Source organism: Bradysia coprophila, unplaced genomic scaffold, assembly GCF_014529535.1.
Source record: "Bradysia coprophila strain Holo2 unplaced genomic scaffold, BU_Bcop_v1 contig_520, whole genome shotgun sequence".
In the NCBI taxonomy this organism is placed as follows: domain Eukaryota; kingdom Metazoa; phylum Arthropoda; class Insecta; order Diptera; family Sciaridae; genus Bradysia; species Bradysia coprophila.
Window position 1 is genome coordinate 29,237 of NW_023503771.1, and position 15,363 is coordinate 44,599.

The 15,363-nt window shown below is 37.9% G+C and overlaps 1 protein-coding gene across 1 annotated transcript; it reads left to right on the forward strand.

Moving 5' to 3' along the window:
* Nucleotides 1–2,306: 2,306 nt before the first annotated feature.
* LOC119082976 (probable 4-coumarate--CoA ligase 3) lies at nucleotides 2,307–7,337 on the forward strand. The gene is made up of 5 exons (XM_037192617.1): nucleotides 2,307–2,471; nucleotides 4,742–5,148; nucleotides 5,580–5,653; nucleotides 6,159–7,034; nucleotides 7,102–7,337. The coding sequence occupies exons 1-5, from the start codon at nucleotides 2,340–2,342 to the stop codon at nucleotides 7,269–7,271; spliced, it is 1,659 nt and encodes a 552-aa protein (XP_037048512.1). The 5' UTR covers nucleotides 2,307–2,339; the 3' UTR covers nucleotides 7,272–7,337.
* Nucleotides 7,338–15,363: the final 8,026 nt, after the last annotated feature.

The window sequence follows — 15,363 nt, forward strand, 5'->3', positions numbered from 1 at the left end:
GCAGACACTCCTTCTCCAGAATTGAACGACGAATTGAATGAGCTATAACTCAATAATATCGGGGATAGCTTGTTTTCCAAGTGGTCGAAAAATTGGCTAATTGACTCTTAAAATAACTGTCAAAATGATTTTAACAACTAACCAAACCTAAATATAATAACTTGCGTTATAGTCCGAAATAACAGTTGTTGAAACAGCTGTGATTAACACACAATCGTGAATTCGTAAGTAAAAACAAGAATTTCGTATAAAAATGAATCGAAAAACAGACATTGTGTGCTGAAATACAGTTATTATGAAATGTTATTTATATTTATCGTACACGCAATGGTAAGTCTCACCTTACCGGCATTTTTTGAAGGGATATATGCGACTTTATGGGCACTGTCTAGAGTGATAGATAATCGATTGAAGTAGAGATATATATATATTCACACATTTTAGCCGGCAAGAAGCAATTGTAAAGTAACTGGTTCAACTGCCTTTGTGTTACCACTAGACTAACTGCTAACTTACCTAATACATAGGCATGGGCGATAATGATAATGATTATCGATAATTGTCAATTATCGATAATCGATAATTATCTACTTTTTTTATCGAAAATTATCAAAAAAATATCGATAATCGATAATTATTGATATTTTGATAATTATCAAGATATCGATAATTCGATATATCGATATTTTGGTCCAAAAATCTGATATTTATCGATATATTCCGATATATCGGTATATTATCATGAATTTTCGGATAAATATCAAAATATCGATATTTATGAAATTATCGATAACGATATGATTAATCGATTATCGATAATTTCTTTCGATTGATATTATCGATAATTTTGAACGCCTCCCATCCCTACTAATACAAACCACTGCACTAGGGATAGGGACCACATGCTCAACGTGAAGTATTGAAACTAGAAGGATTCGTTTTTCGATAACCCAGCGAGATTTCGGTGTGTTTGTTTCTTTACATTGTTATGTATTGTAGTACGTGTTTCATGTGTGTAGAATCTGCGAGTTAATAAATGTGTTGTTCAGAGTTTTTTTCCATCACCACTACAATAGTATATTATTGAACTGGTCTACTAAATGCGTTTTTAAACGAATGATTTTATGTATACGCGAATACAATACAAAGAGAAATTATAATTCAAGGGAGAACCCGAGGTATTATAATCCACGCCATTAGTCGTATAAATTTGTACGTCAGAGAGAGCTTTTTTCTCCTTTGTTATGATCTGTCAGTTTTTCTATTTTGCGATTTAGTATGGAAATGAAAACTAAAATTGAGATATCTTTGCTGTTTTAAGTGGTTTCTCATATTTTTTTAGACCAAAATGTTTTAAAGTGTGTTTGGAATCGATTGGCATTAACAGATTGTGTGAAAATATTTTTTTCTATTTTATCATTTTATTAATGTCAATCGATTCCAAACACACTTTAAAACATTTTGGTCCAAAAAAACCACTTAAAACAGCAAAGATATCTCAATTTTAGTTTTCATTTCCATACTAAATCGCAAAATAGAAAAACTGACAGATCATAACAAAGGAGAAAAAAGCTCTCTCTGACGTATAAATTTATACGACTAATGGCGTGGATTTTTTATCGCATACGGTGTGTGTGTGTATTGTACGCTATATACACGACGTACATAAGAGTAATCAAATTTACCCTAGAGTGCTAAAGGTTTTGCAAGCAAAATTATATCACGAGAAGATGTTTGCCTACTGCGATAAAATACCTCACTGATATAAGGCTGTATATAAGAGACTCGTACTAATACTTGCGCAAGTGCTCGTATACGTACACGTCTCTTATATACATCCTTATAGCAGTAATGTACTATTGCTTGTATTGTACTCCCCGAGGAATTTTGTTTGTGTTGCATTCAAGTATATATGTAAGCATGAGTTGTTACTGCATTTCGTATACTAGTTTACTACTAGTTCCTACTATAACTTGTAGGCGAAACCTTATTTTATAACGATGTCAGGTCGCGTACCTTTGAACAGCATCAAAACTTTGAACAATTTTACCTCCTTCTTAGTTGAATATGTAAGAGCGACATGGTGGAAAATAGTGTCATTCCTGTCAATTTCGTAAAAAATTATTAAATAACATTTGCCTAGTGTGCTTTTATCTTGTTCTGTAATGTCACCATACCGACCACCTAAAAGGTAATATAATACACCTACACGTAGCGGCGTGTAGCAATATTTGGAAGCATCCGTAAAATTTCCATTCAACAATGCTTTCATTCCAAAAATTTCCGTTGCTTTGTTAAGTCGAAATCGAATCTGTTCTCAAGTTCAGTCTTACATTAGAATGTGGGCCACAACATTTGAAAAGGAAAAGAAAATTTGGAAGGGTAACGATTTGCCGACCTGTGAACGAAATTTGTCGATTGCCACTGTTTTACTGAAGTCATTGAATTCGGAAAGTAAAAAGATCGCTCAGGTAATTTTTTTTTAATTATTATTTTATTCACTCAAGTTTAGCTGTTTTACACAGTTTCTCAGTATTGTTAGTATCATCTGTAGTGTCGTTGGTATCATCTACGATATCATTTGCGCCCACATATTCTGGCAGAACTGTTCTTACTTTACAAATAAAGCAAAAATATTTATCGGTCACCTCAGCAATCAGTTTCGAGCATTCTAAGTGCGTCCATCTTTCACATTCACGGCTGGCTGTAGCATCCGGCCCATTCGACTTTTTTTTAGTTCATTTTGAGGAAGTTGTCCGAAGCCACAAATGACACATTTGTTTTTCATAAATTTTGATTTTCGCAGAATCAGGTGCTGCAATTCCAATCGATACTCTGCCGGATCAAATTTAGCTGACCCTTTGATGTAAGCAAAAATTGTCTAACGAAATTCAAAGTAAAAATGCCAGTCACTTGCACTACCGTGAATTTGATGATCGTAAGCGGTTTTAGTCCAACCATCGTCCGGAAATTTGTTTTTGAATTTTCTGTTGTGCCTCGCCACAAATTTAAAGAAATTTTCATAATACAGATCTGTGTGTGGTGGCTCGCAACTACGCGGATCGATGTAACCAAATATTTTCGTATGAGGGATTCTTTTGAACTTCGACTGACCAAAATCGGCGCTATTTTTTCTGAGACAGGTTTTGGGGCCTAAGCACCAAGGCCTAACTAGGCGTAGACAAAAAAAGACCCGGAAAAAATACCGCCGATTACGGTCAGTTCAAAAGAATCTATCTATTCGAATAAGATAATTAACAAACAAAACTCATTATCAACGGAGAGACAAGCAATGACAATCCGCTTAGTTATATTAAAAGTCGAGCGAGTATCTTCTTGATCGGAAACAATAGCTTCTCCTTCGAATGCTCCAACTGCACATTTTGATACTCATTCCGATGTATTGTAAACACAAAGTTTATCACGTTTTTATCGATCGAATTTTGAGACAGCAGCACCCTACACGTGTTATTTGTCTTGAACAAAACGTCCCTACCACCCATACATCTAAGTTGCCTAATAGAAAAGTCATAGTGCGAAAATTTTGCATTGACACGTGTCATTCGCCACGTGGACTTTTTATTGATAAAACACATGCGGTGGCTTTTGATGATCACGTGGACATTTTATTCATAAGACACGTGTGGTAGCTTTTCGATATATAACACGTGTTTAACTGTTGAAACGGAAAAATCATTTTTCGTATTATGAAATAGAAATAGAAAAAGTTGGTACACGTCTACTCTCATTAACTCGAAACAAATATAAATGGAGATAGAAAGGGCTGCAATCGAGCAGGAAAAACATCGGCTGTCATCATGATGAGAGAATTACGTAGACTGCAAAGACGCTGCGAGAAAACCTTTCCGAATATTGTTCGAATATCAGTGCGCGTTCCAATGCAACAAACATGAGCTGACCGTTTTCATCGTTTATAGCAATTCATCGTTTATTTAGATTTTTACGAATATGAGTTCGAAATATTGTTTTTGTAAAACAACACCGACAGATGAACCGTCTAGCGCTGACAAACGAAACGTTGAAACACCAAATAGCTGATATGGAATGTGTTCAGAACTGTTAAATATTCCAATCTGTCTATCATAGTTAAACATAATCACAGAACAGATGTTCATTAAAATGGAAACAAATTATTGAAAAATTGGTTATTAGATGTTTCGGCTTTCCTCTGTTTGAATTCAATTTCTGTACGGCATGAAATTTACACTTACGATCTCCGCAGTACAAATCGACTGACAACGTTCACTTTTAATTAAGTTCCAAACAAATTTTTTTTTTATCGATGGAGAACCTAATTATAAGACACTTGGTCTCGTATCATATGCCAAAAAAAGTTACAACTTTTTTTATAAATCATTTTGAAAGTCACTAAAAACACGAAAATTCGAATAGAAATATAGTATGTCATCAAAAATTTTTGTATTTCGATTCGAATTTTCGTGTTTTTAGTGACTTTCAAAATGATTTATAAAAAAAGTTTTAACTTTTTTCGGCATATGATACGAGACCAAGTGTCTTATAATTAGGTTCTCCATCGATAAAAAATATAAAATTTTTTTGTTTGGAACTCAATTGTCATTTATATTGAGGGAGAAGATGTTTTTTGCAACGATCACAAAAGTCGAATTTTGAACTGAAATCTCAATATCTCTATGGAAACAAACACACAATGTCCATAATGATTTTCGCCCAATGATTTGTTTTTCTGTAATGCTTTCAGATTAATGCTACCACCGGTTATTCGTTAACTTTCGACGAAATTCGAATTCGTACCAATCGAGCAGCAAGGAATCTCCAGAAGCGTGGCATAGGCCTAGCAACTGAAGAAATATTTGGAATCGTTGCACGAAGCCATGATCACCTGGCGCCGGTCATTTTTGCTTCGTTTTCACTTGGCTGCACAATTTACACGATCGATTCGCTCTTCAAGAAATTTGAATTTGTCCAAAAATTTCAAAAAATTAAACCGAACGTGATTTTTTGTGATATAAATGCTTATGATACGGTTGTTGCTGCTTTAGCAGAATTGAATCATCAAGCGAAGATCTTCACATTCGACGGGGAGAGGGGTGGATCCGTAAATGTCGACCATTTATTCGAAAAAGTTGACGATGATGCAGATATAATGTAAGATATCAGAGTGCATACTCATACGCGTCAAGACGATGATTTTATTCTTAGGGATTCAGAAAGTATGGCACGCTCTGAGGGGACGGACGTCGATTTTAGCGTGAAATACTTTGTGAATGTCCCGTTATCGTGACTCAAACTTAGAGTAATTATACCGATAGAGGAAATTTGTACGACGAAATGTGGTCCCAACATCAGTTTGTATAATATACACATTTCGTATAATTTTACACCAATACATGTATGCGTTGACGCTTTTTCGCTTTTGATGGTTCAATTTGCCCTCTTAATTAAGAGGGAAAACACACATACCAATAAACATTTCGTATTACATGTTGCGACCACACATTTTACGTAGTTTTGTTCGAAATTTCCTCTCTAGGTATAATTACTCTTAGGACTCAAATGACGTTCATCCAAAATTACAGACCCGTTTCAGTAGATGCTGTCAATCACTTAGCAGCTATAGTTTGTTCTTCCGGAACCACTGGACCAGCAAAAGGTGAAGTAATTAAAATTTAACAATTCAGATACAAAATGGTCGCAGATTTGCCACGATGCGATTCTCAATTGTTTCGATATCGGTGAGAAACGAGCGGGCTATCCGAAGTTGGCCAAAGACCCGGCCCAGCCCGAACCCAGCCCGGCCCGAACCCAAACCCGATTCAATTTTAACGGGCTTAACGGGTTATCGGGTTTAAAAAATTTAATTCTGGTCACGGGTCGGGTTCTAAATTTAAAATTTAAATCCGATTATCGTTCAAAAAGCGACATTATCGTTAAAAAACGACATTATTGATGATATTGACCGTGTGGAAATGTTACGCCACCCATATTTACGTCTTTTGGGCGATATTATCATTCGGGATGATAATCTCACGATAGAAATGTCCTGTCACAGTTTATTATGAACAATTCGCAAGCAAAGCAAAGAAGTGTTGCCATAAGTTTTATATCTGATTTACACGACCTCTCACAACAAGACGTCAACTTTTATTTTATTTTAGGTATTTGTATGTCACATTCAATGTTAATCAATGCTGCCACCTTTACTTACGGTTGGGAACCTCAATCGAAACGCATTTGGCTAAATACATATTCCATTTATTGGTTCAGATCTTTGCTATCTTTAATAGCTGGAACTATTCATTGCGCGACACGTGTAATTATTACCGAAAAGTTTACTCCACAACGCATTTTAGAAATCATTGAAATTTTTCATGTGTCTCGGTTATCTGCATCACCATACATGTTGAAAGAATTGATTCATTGCGATGCCATCAAAACGGCCAACTTGTCAAGCGTCGAAAATATATTTCTGGGCGCTTACAAGCTTCCGTATGAAATCGGTAAAATGATGGATGACCTACTGCCAAATGGATCCGTCAATAATCGGTATGGTTTGACTGAATTGGGCGGAACAGTAGCAATTGAAGTGCCCAAATTCAGTAAAGGCTCAGTGGGAAAACTGAAAAGTGGGAATGTTGCGAAAATTGTGGATGAAAATGGGAAAAAGCTTGGCGTCAATGAGCGCGGTGAAATTTGCATAAAATCAATGTCAATGTTGTCGGGATATTATCAAGAAGAGGCGCTAACCAAAGAATCGTTTGATGAAGAAGGATTCTTCTTTACTGGCGACATTGGCTATTTTGATGACGAATGCGATTTGTTCATTGTCGATCGAAAGAAGGAGACATTTGAGTATAATTCTTACGTCATTTCGCCATCAGAAGTTGAGGGTGTGCTTCTTCAATCGCCACAAATTGCTGAGGTGTGTGTATTCAGTGTATTCAATCAGCGTGGGGAGGAAGTACCAACAGCTGCAGTTGTTCGAGCCGCAAACTCAGATATTACAGCTGATGAAATTGTTCAGCTAATCGCCGGTAAGTGAAGTCGATTGAGTTTCCTTTGAGTGGGTTTCATTGGACAATTTTTCATCCAAAATTTTAGATTATTTCTATGATCGGAATAAGCTTGCTGGAGGCATTTATTTTGTTGATTCAATACCGAAGACACCATCTGGTAAAAATCTAAGACGAAAAATGAAGGAAATATTTCTTGATCAGATAGCAACGCATCACCGCACCAGCACCAGCATTTCATCCACCACTGAAGGGTAGCTGCCATTTTGTAATTTATTATTTACTTAAAATTTACTTCAATTACATACCCACAACTTGTGGGCCACAAGCAAACTACAAAACATTTACACTTACTCGTATGTACTCTAATGGTTCGTTGCCAATTTTGGCGTATCGGAGAATGTCAGGGTCCACGAAAAACGTAGAAAACGTAGATCATCGAAAACTGTTTCCAGGTATAGGGTCGATGGATCTATGTTCATAGATAACGAATCCGCAATAAAAGAAATGTCCGTCTGTCCGTCTGTCCGTGACCCCTCTAGCTAGAGTAAATCACAACCTTTTTTCAAAATTCTTTTTTTTCCCGATTGGTATCGACAAAAGTAAGGTCAAGTTCGAAAATGAGCATGGTAGGGTCGGCCCTTCCAGAGCTAGGGCCCTATAGGTGTTTTTCAGTCTTTCGACGATATCTACCGAAATACGCACGCAATAGCTGCTTGTGATATATCAAATGAAAGGTATTGACGAGTAGAACAAAGTTGCTGAACATTTTTTTTGGGTAAGATGCAACGCGGGCTTGTTGGGAGGGCTCAAAGGTCGTTACTCGGCCCTAAGTGTTTTTAGCCCCGTACGAAGTACTGGGGGCTTATAAGATTAATATGCCGTTTGTAACACGTCGAATTGGAAGCAGACAGTAAGGGCAAAGCTTTTGGTTATGTTCATAGATGACGAATCCGCAATAAACAAGGCATCAGAACAGTCGGAGCGTTTGCTGCGACTTAGCCCCGTACTACCCGTAATCCTATTTCGTCCGTAACCATAATACGTCCGTAACCGTAATACACCCGGAACCCTAATACGTCTACAACCCTCTAATATGTCTGTTACCAAAATGCAAGTCTAGTTGGGCATGGTCAAATTTACTGAAAGTGTTCATTTTTTAAATTGCGCATAGCGCAATTACGAAAGCCCGTACGAAGTACCACTCAAATAAAACCAATAATTTACGACATTATTTTAGAAACCCAAAATTTTTTGCCAACTTTCCATTGGGTATTCAATTATCTCTCAAATGAAACAAAAACTAGCAAAATCGGTTGAGATTTACTCGATTTATGTGCAAAAAGCACTTAGGGCCGAGTAGCGGCCTTAGTCCAAGGGCCCAAATTTGAAACTTTTTTTGCCATCATTCTATTCGGAATTCAATTGTCTCTCAAATGAAACAAAAACTAGCAAAATCGGATGAGATTTACTCGATTTATGTGCAAAAAACACTTAGGGCCGAGTAGCGGCCTTAGTCCAAGGGCCCTAATTTGAAACTTTTTTCGTCACGTTCTTTTCGGTATTCAATTACCTTCCATAAAAAACTAAAACTAGTAAAATCGGATGAGATTTACTTGATTTATGTGCAAAAAACACTTAGGGCCGAGTAACGACCTTTGAGCCCTCCCAACAAGCCCACGTTGCATCTTACCCAAAAACAATGTTCAGAAATTTTGTTCTACTCGTCAATACCTTTCATTTGATATATCACAAGCAGCTATTGCGTGCGCATTTCGGTAGATATCGTCGAAAGACTGAAAAACACCTATAGGGCCCTAGCTCTGGAGAGGCCGACCCTACCATGCCCATTTTCGAACTTGACCTTACTTTTGTCGATACCAATCGGGGAAAAAAAGAATTCTGAAAAAAGGTTGTGATTTACTCAAGCTAGAGGGGTCACGGACGGACGGACGGACGGACGGACGGACGGACGGACGGACGGACGGACGGACGGATGGACGGACGGACGGACGGACGGACGGACGGACATTTTTTTTATTGCGGATTCGTCATCTATGAACATAACCAAATGCTTTGCCCTTACTGTCTGCTTCCAATTCGACGTGTTACAAACGGCATATTAATCTTATAAGCCCCCAGTACTTCGTACGGGGCTAAAAAAATGTCCGTCCGTCCGTCCGTCCGTCCGTCCGTCCGTGACCCCTCTAGCTTGAGCAAATCACAACCTTTTTTCAAAATTCTTTTTTTCCCCGATTGGTATCGACAAAAGTAAGGTCAAGTTCGAAAATGGGCATGGTAGGGTCGGCCCTTCCAGAGCTAGGGCCCTATAGGTGTTTTTCAGTCTTTCGACGATATCTACCGAAATACGCACGTAATAGCTGCTTGTGATATATCAAATGAAAGGTATTGACGAGTAGAACATTGTTTTTGTGTAGGATGCAACGCGAGCTTGTTGGGAGGGCTCAAAGGTCGTTACTCGGCCCTAAGTGTTTTTTCCACATAAATCGAGTAAATCTCATCCGATTTTGCTAGATTTAGTTTTTTATGGAAGGTAATTGAATACCGAAAAGAACGTGGCGAAAAAAGTTTCAAATTTGGGCCCTTGGACTAAGGCCGCTACTCGGCCCTAAGTGTTTTTTGCACATAAATCGAGTAAATCTCATCCGATTTTGCTAGATTTTGTTTTATTTGAGAGATAGTTGAATGCCGAATAGAATGATGGCAAAAAAAGTTTCAAATTTGGGCCCTTGGACTAAGGCCGCTACTCGGCCCTAAGTGTTTTTAGCCCCGTACGAAGTACTGGGGGCTTATAAGATTAATATGCCGTTTGTAACACGTCGAATTGGAAGCAGACAGTAAGGGCAAAGCATTTGGTTATGTTCATAGATGACGAATCCGCAATAAAAAAAATGTCCGTCCGTCCGTCCGTCCGTCCGTCCGTCCGTCCGTCCGTCCGTCCGTCCATCCGTCCGTCCGTCCGTCCGTGACCCCTCTAGCTGGAGCAAATCACAACCCTTTTTCAAAATTCTTTTTTTCCCCGATTGGTATCGACAAAAATAAGGTCAAATTCGAAAATGGGCATGGTAGGGTCGGCCCTTCCAGAGCTAGGGCCCTATAGGTGTTTTTCAGTCTTTCGACGATATCTACCGAAATACGCACGCAATAGCTACTTGTAATATATCAAATGAAAGGTATTGACGAGTAGAACAAAGTTGCTGAACATTGTTTTTGGGTAGGATGCAACCCGGGCTTGTTGCGAGGGCTCAAAGGTCGTTACGCGGCCCTAAGTGTTTTTTGCACATAAATCGAGTAAATCTCATCCGATTTTGCTAGATTTAGTTTTTTATGGAAGGTAATTGAATACCGAAAATAACGTGGAGAAAAAAGTTTCAAATTTGGGCCCTTAGACTAAGGCCGCTACTCGGCCCTAAGTGTTTTTTGCACATAAATCGAGTAAATCTCATCCGATTTTGCTAGATTTAGTTTTTTATGGAAGGTAATTGAATACCGAAAAGAACGTTGCGAAAAAAATTTCAAATTTGGGCCCTTGGACTAAGGCCGCTACTCGGCCCTAAGTGTTTTTTGCACATAAATCGAGTAAATCTCATCCGATTTTTCTAGCTTTTGTTTCATTTGAGAGATAATTGAATGCCGAATAGAATGGTGGCGAAAAAAGTTTCAAATTTGGTCCCTTGGACTAAGGCCGCTACTCGGCCCTAAGTGTTTTTTGCACATAAATCGAGTAAATCTCATCCGATTTTGCTAGTTTTTGTTTCATTTGAGAGATAATGGAATGCCGAATAGAATTATAGCAAAAAAAAGTTTTAAATTTGGGTCCTTGGACTAAGGCCGCTACTCGGCCCTAAGTGTTTTTTGCACATAAATTGAGAAAATCTTATCCGAATTTGCTAATTTTTGTTTTATTTGAGAGGTAATTGAATACCCAATGGAATGTTGGCAAAAAATTTTGGGTTTCTAAAATAATGTCGTAAATTGTTGGTTTTATTTGAGAGGTACTTCGTACGGGCTTTCGTAATTGCGCTATGCGCAATTTTAAAAATGAACACTTTCAGTAAATTTGAGCATGCCCAACTTGACTTGCATTTTGGTAACAGACGCATTAGAGGGTTGTAGACGTATTAGGGGTCCGGGCGTATTACGGCTACGTTCGTATTATGGTTACGGACGAAATAGGATTACAGGTCGTACGGGGCTAAGTCGCAGCAAACGCTCCGACTGTTCTGATGCCTTGTTTGCACATAAATCGAGTAAATCTCATCCGATTTTGCTAGATTTTGTTTCATTTGAGAGATAATTGAATGCCGAATAGAATGGTGGCAAAAAAAGTTTTAAATTTGGGCCCTTGGACTAAGGCCGCTACTCGGCCCTAAGTGCTTTTTGCACATAAATCGAGTAAATCTCAACCGATTTTGCTAGTTTTTGTTTTATTTGAGAGGTAATTGAATACCCAATGGAAAGTTGGCAAAAAATTTTGGGTTTCTAAAATAATGTCGTAAATTGTTGGTTTTATTTGAGAGGTACTTCGTACGGGCTTTCGTAATTGCGCAATGCGCAATTTTAAAAATGAACACTTTCAGTAAATTTGACCATGCCCAACTTGACTTGCATTTTGGTAACAGACGCATTAGAGGGTTGTAGGCGTATTAGGGTTCCGGGCGTATTACGGCTACGGACGTATTATGGTTACGGACGAAATAGGATTACGGGTCGTACGGGGCTAAGTCGCAGCAAACGCTCACTGCGACGCCAGGGCCCTCCAAAGTTTTCATATTGTTTTCAGATTTTTGCGCTTTTTTGAGGAAATTAATAGAGACAGGTCCTCTCATGGCAAAGCAACAAGAATTGAGACGCGGAAACCCCTCCCGAAGCGCCAAAGTGCTCTAAAGTTTTCATATTTTTTAAAGTTTTCGCGCTTTTTAGACGAATACAATACTAGATGACCCCCTTACACAACAGCACAACTTTATGTTCCTTGTACGAAATTCCGAACTACACTGCGCACTTCAACATAACGCCATGTTCCTTGTACGAAATGCCGACGACTAGACTGCGCGCTTTAACATAACTTCATGTTCCTTGTACCCTTGTACGAAATGCCGATGACTAGACTGCGCGCTTCAACATAACTTCATTTTCCTTGTACGAAGTGCCGACGACTACATAACACATACAAAAACTTTACTTTTGTGAGTCCTGGTCCGGAATCCGTTTCCGCGTCCCGATTCTTGTTGCTTTGTTATCAGGTGACCTGTCTCTATTAATTTCGTAAAGAAAAGCGTGAAAATTTGAAAAAATATAAAAAATTGAGAGGGCCCTGGTGTCCCGGGGACGGGCTTCTGCGCCACAATTCTTGTTGTTTTGTGAGTTTTTTTTTGAGGAATGGTAATCTTTTTGGACTCAGAAAACAAATATTAATCACTGGTCCAAAGCGCAGCATTTTACTATAAAGTGAACTATTTTTATGACTGTTGTCCTACAAGGACCTCTACTATAAATTATCAAATGAGATGATAAGATTTTGTAATAGCAATGCTAATAAAATTAAACTAAAATGGAAATAACGAAATTGAAGGTGTCTGCTATTCGAAAAAAAAAAAACAATTGCGATGTGTAAGCGTTGATGGCGTCGATACAATAACATCAATGAAGTTGGCTCCAAGTGAAACAATTGGGTTTTTGATCTGCTAGTACGTACTGCTTCCAAATTTATATTTTGACGAGTGGGAGAGTTATATTACATCTCGAGTTGAAGGCGAGGAATGTATTACGCACTCGTCAAACCAAAAATTCGGAGACCAGATCCATTCCGACAAACAAGTGAAATTGCCCAAAGTAAATCATCAATGTCAAGTTCACAAGAAATTAATTTTGCGTACTGCTACTGCATACTTCACTATTACCGAAATAATTCGTGGAAACAAAAATGATTACAAAGCGCACATGATAAAACTGTGATACCTATAAAATCAACGTTAATGTCAATATCCATAAAAAAATGAAGAAAGCCCGTCATAAGGCCTCGAATGTTGTTGAGTTGAGAAAATCTGACTTTTTCGGTATAAACAACCGCATCAATTAAATTTTCTTAGAATTTATTTTATTGTCGAAAGAAAATATTTGAATTAACTTAACTGCACAGCGCAATATGTAGCAAACTAGGTCCCACCTGTTGGGTGGGTCAGATCCCTTGACTGTTTGTCTGAGCTTCTCAATAATATTTTTATTGGCAATGATTTATTGATTTATTTCAATGAAATGTAATTTTGTATGTTGATGGCCATAAAAACGCATTTATAGAAGAAGAACTACTACAACGGTCTGATAAATCTATCATTGATGATTTAATTCTGTTTAGTTCCACTGAAAATCTTCGAAACTTTTTAAATAAAATGCCCCGGTAAAAAATGACGTATGTTTTCAATAAAATTTAAACTCGTGTGATTTCACACTTTGGTTCTGTTTATTCGCTTTTGTTCACAAGGCAAAATCAAAGAACAAGACTCCAGATCGTTTTAACAAAGAGTAGAAAAGGCTTCTTTTGAGAACCACTCCCATATGGTTGAACCGATACCACCCATTTTCGCAATGTTCTGAAAGAACAGGTTAAGACACTCCTGAGTTGATCACTAATACACTGACACGCAGATGCTTTTTATTCAACAGACTCTTTACAGATTGTTTGAAATGTCAACCTGTTCAACAAAATGTATCTATTTGTCAAACTGACACATGTTTTCAATGAAACTTAAACTCGTGTGAACTTCACACTCGTTAATTTTTGTTCTATTTATTCGGTTTTGTTTACAAGGCAAAGTCACATAACAAGAAAAATAGATACAAAAATTCTGTTAGCAACATCAGCTTGTTCGTTAGACCAACATAATCTACCTTAGAACCTAACCTCAAGAATTAATTCCATTCTCCACCAAACATTTTTAGCCCCGTACGAAGTACTGGGGGCTTATAAGATTAATATGCCGTTTGTAACATGTTGAGTTGGAAGCAGACGGTAAGGGCAAAGCATTTGTCTATGTTCATAGACAACGAATCAGCAATAAAAAAAATGTCCGTCCGTCCGTCTGTCCGTGACCCCTCTAGCTTGAGTAAATCACAACCTTTTTTCAAAATTCTTTTTTTTCCCAGATTGGTATCGACAAAAGTAAGGTCAAGTTCGAAAATGGGCATGGTACGGTCGGCCCTTCCAGAGCTAGGGCCTAATTGGCCGAGATATTGAGCTTCGAAATATTTATGTTTGTAAAAAAATAAGCAAAATTTCGTTTTTTCACATAACTCAAATTACCTACGTTAGTTAGTTAGTTAGTTCCTATGGAAAAGTGGATCCAGCAACTCCTAAACCTTTCTATAGATTTTCCTGAAATTTTGGTTATAGGCCAATAATGGCCCAAAAATAAGAATGGAATTTTTAAAAGTTGGAAAAAATCCACATCTCGGTAGCTAGAGCTCTCCAAAGTCTCCATACAAATGCCATATAAAAGTCTATTTGTATGTGTGTGTGTATGTGTTGTATATTTTGGTGCATGATATGGATCGTAATGTGGTGAAAGGTGTGTTTTGGGATGTATTTCTTGTAGGTAATTGTTGGGATCATTAAGTATTAACTTCCACTAGGTCGGTTCCTAAATTTTGGGATGACAGGTGATTCCTCTGGCACTACCTAACTTCCATTGGATTTGGGTTATTTTCGACGTGAGTAATGTGTTCCAAGGTTGGTTCCTAAATTTTGGGATTACAGATGATTCCTCTGGCACATCCTAACTTCGATCGGATTTTTCAATGGTTTTGGGTTACTTTCGACATTAGAGAGATGTTCCAAGGTTGGTTCCTAAATTTTGGGATGACAGATGATTCCTCTGGCACTTCCTAAGTTCGATCGGATTTTTCAATGGTTTTGGGTTACTTTCGACATTAGAGAGATGTTCCAAGGTTGGTTCCTCAATTTTGGGATTACAGATGATTCCTCTGGCACTTCCTAACTTCGATCGGATTTTTCAATGGTTTTGGGTTACTTTCGACATTAAAGAGATGTTCCAAGGTTGGTTCCTAAATTTTGGGATGACAGATGATTCCTCTGGCACTTCCTAACTTCGATCGGATTTTTCAATGGTTTTGGGTTACTTTCGACATTAGAGAGATGTTCCAAGGTTGGTTCCTCAATTTCGGGATTACAGATGATTCCTCTGGCACTTCCTAACTTCGATCGGATTTTTCAATGGGTTTGTGTTACTTTCGACATGAGTGAGATGTTCCAAGGTTGGTTCCTAAATTTTGGGATGACAGATGATTCCTCTGGCACTCTCTAACTTCC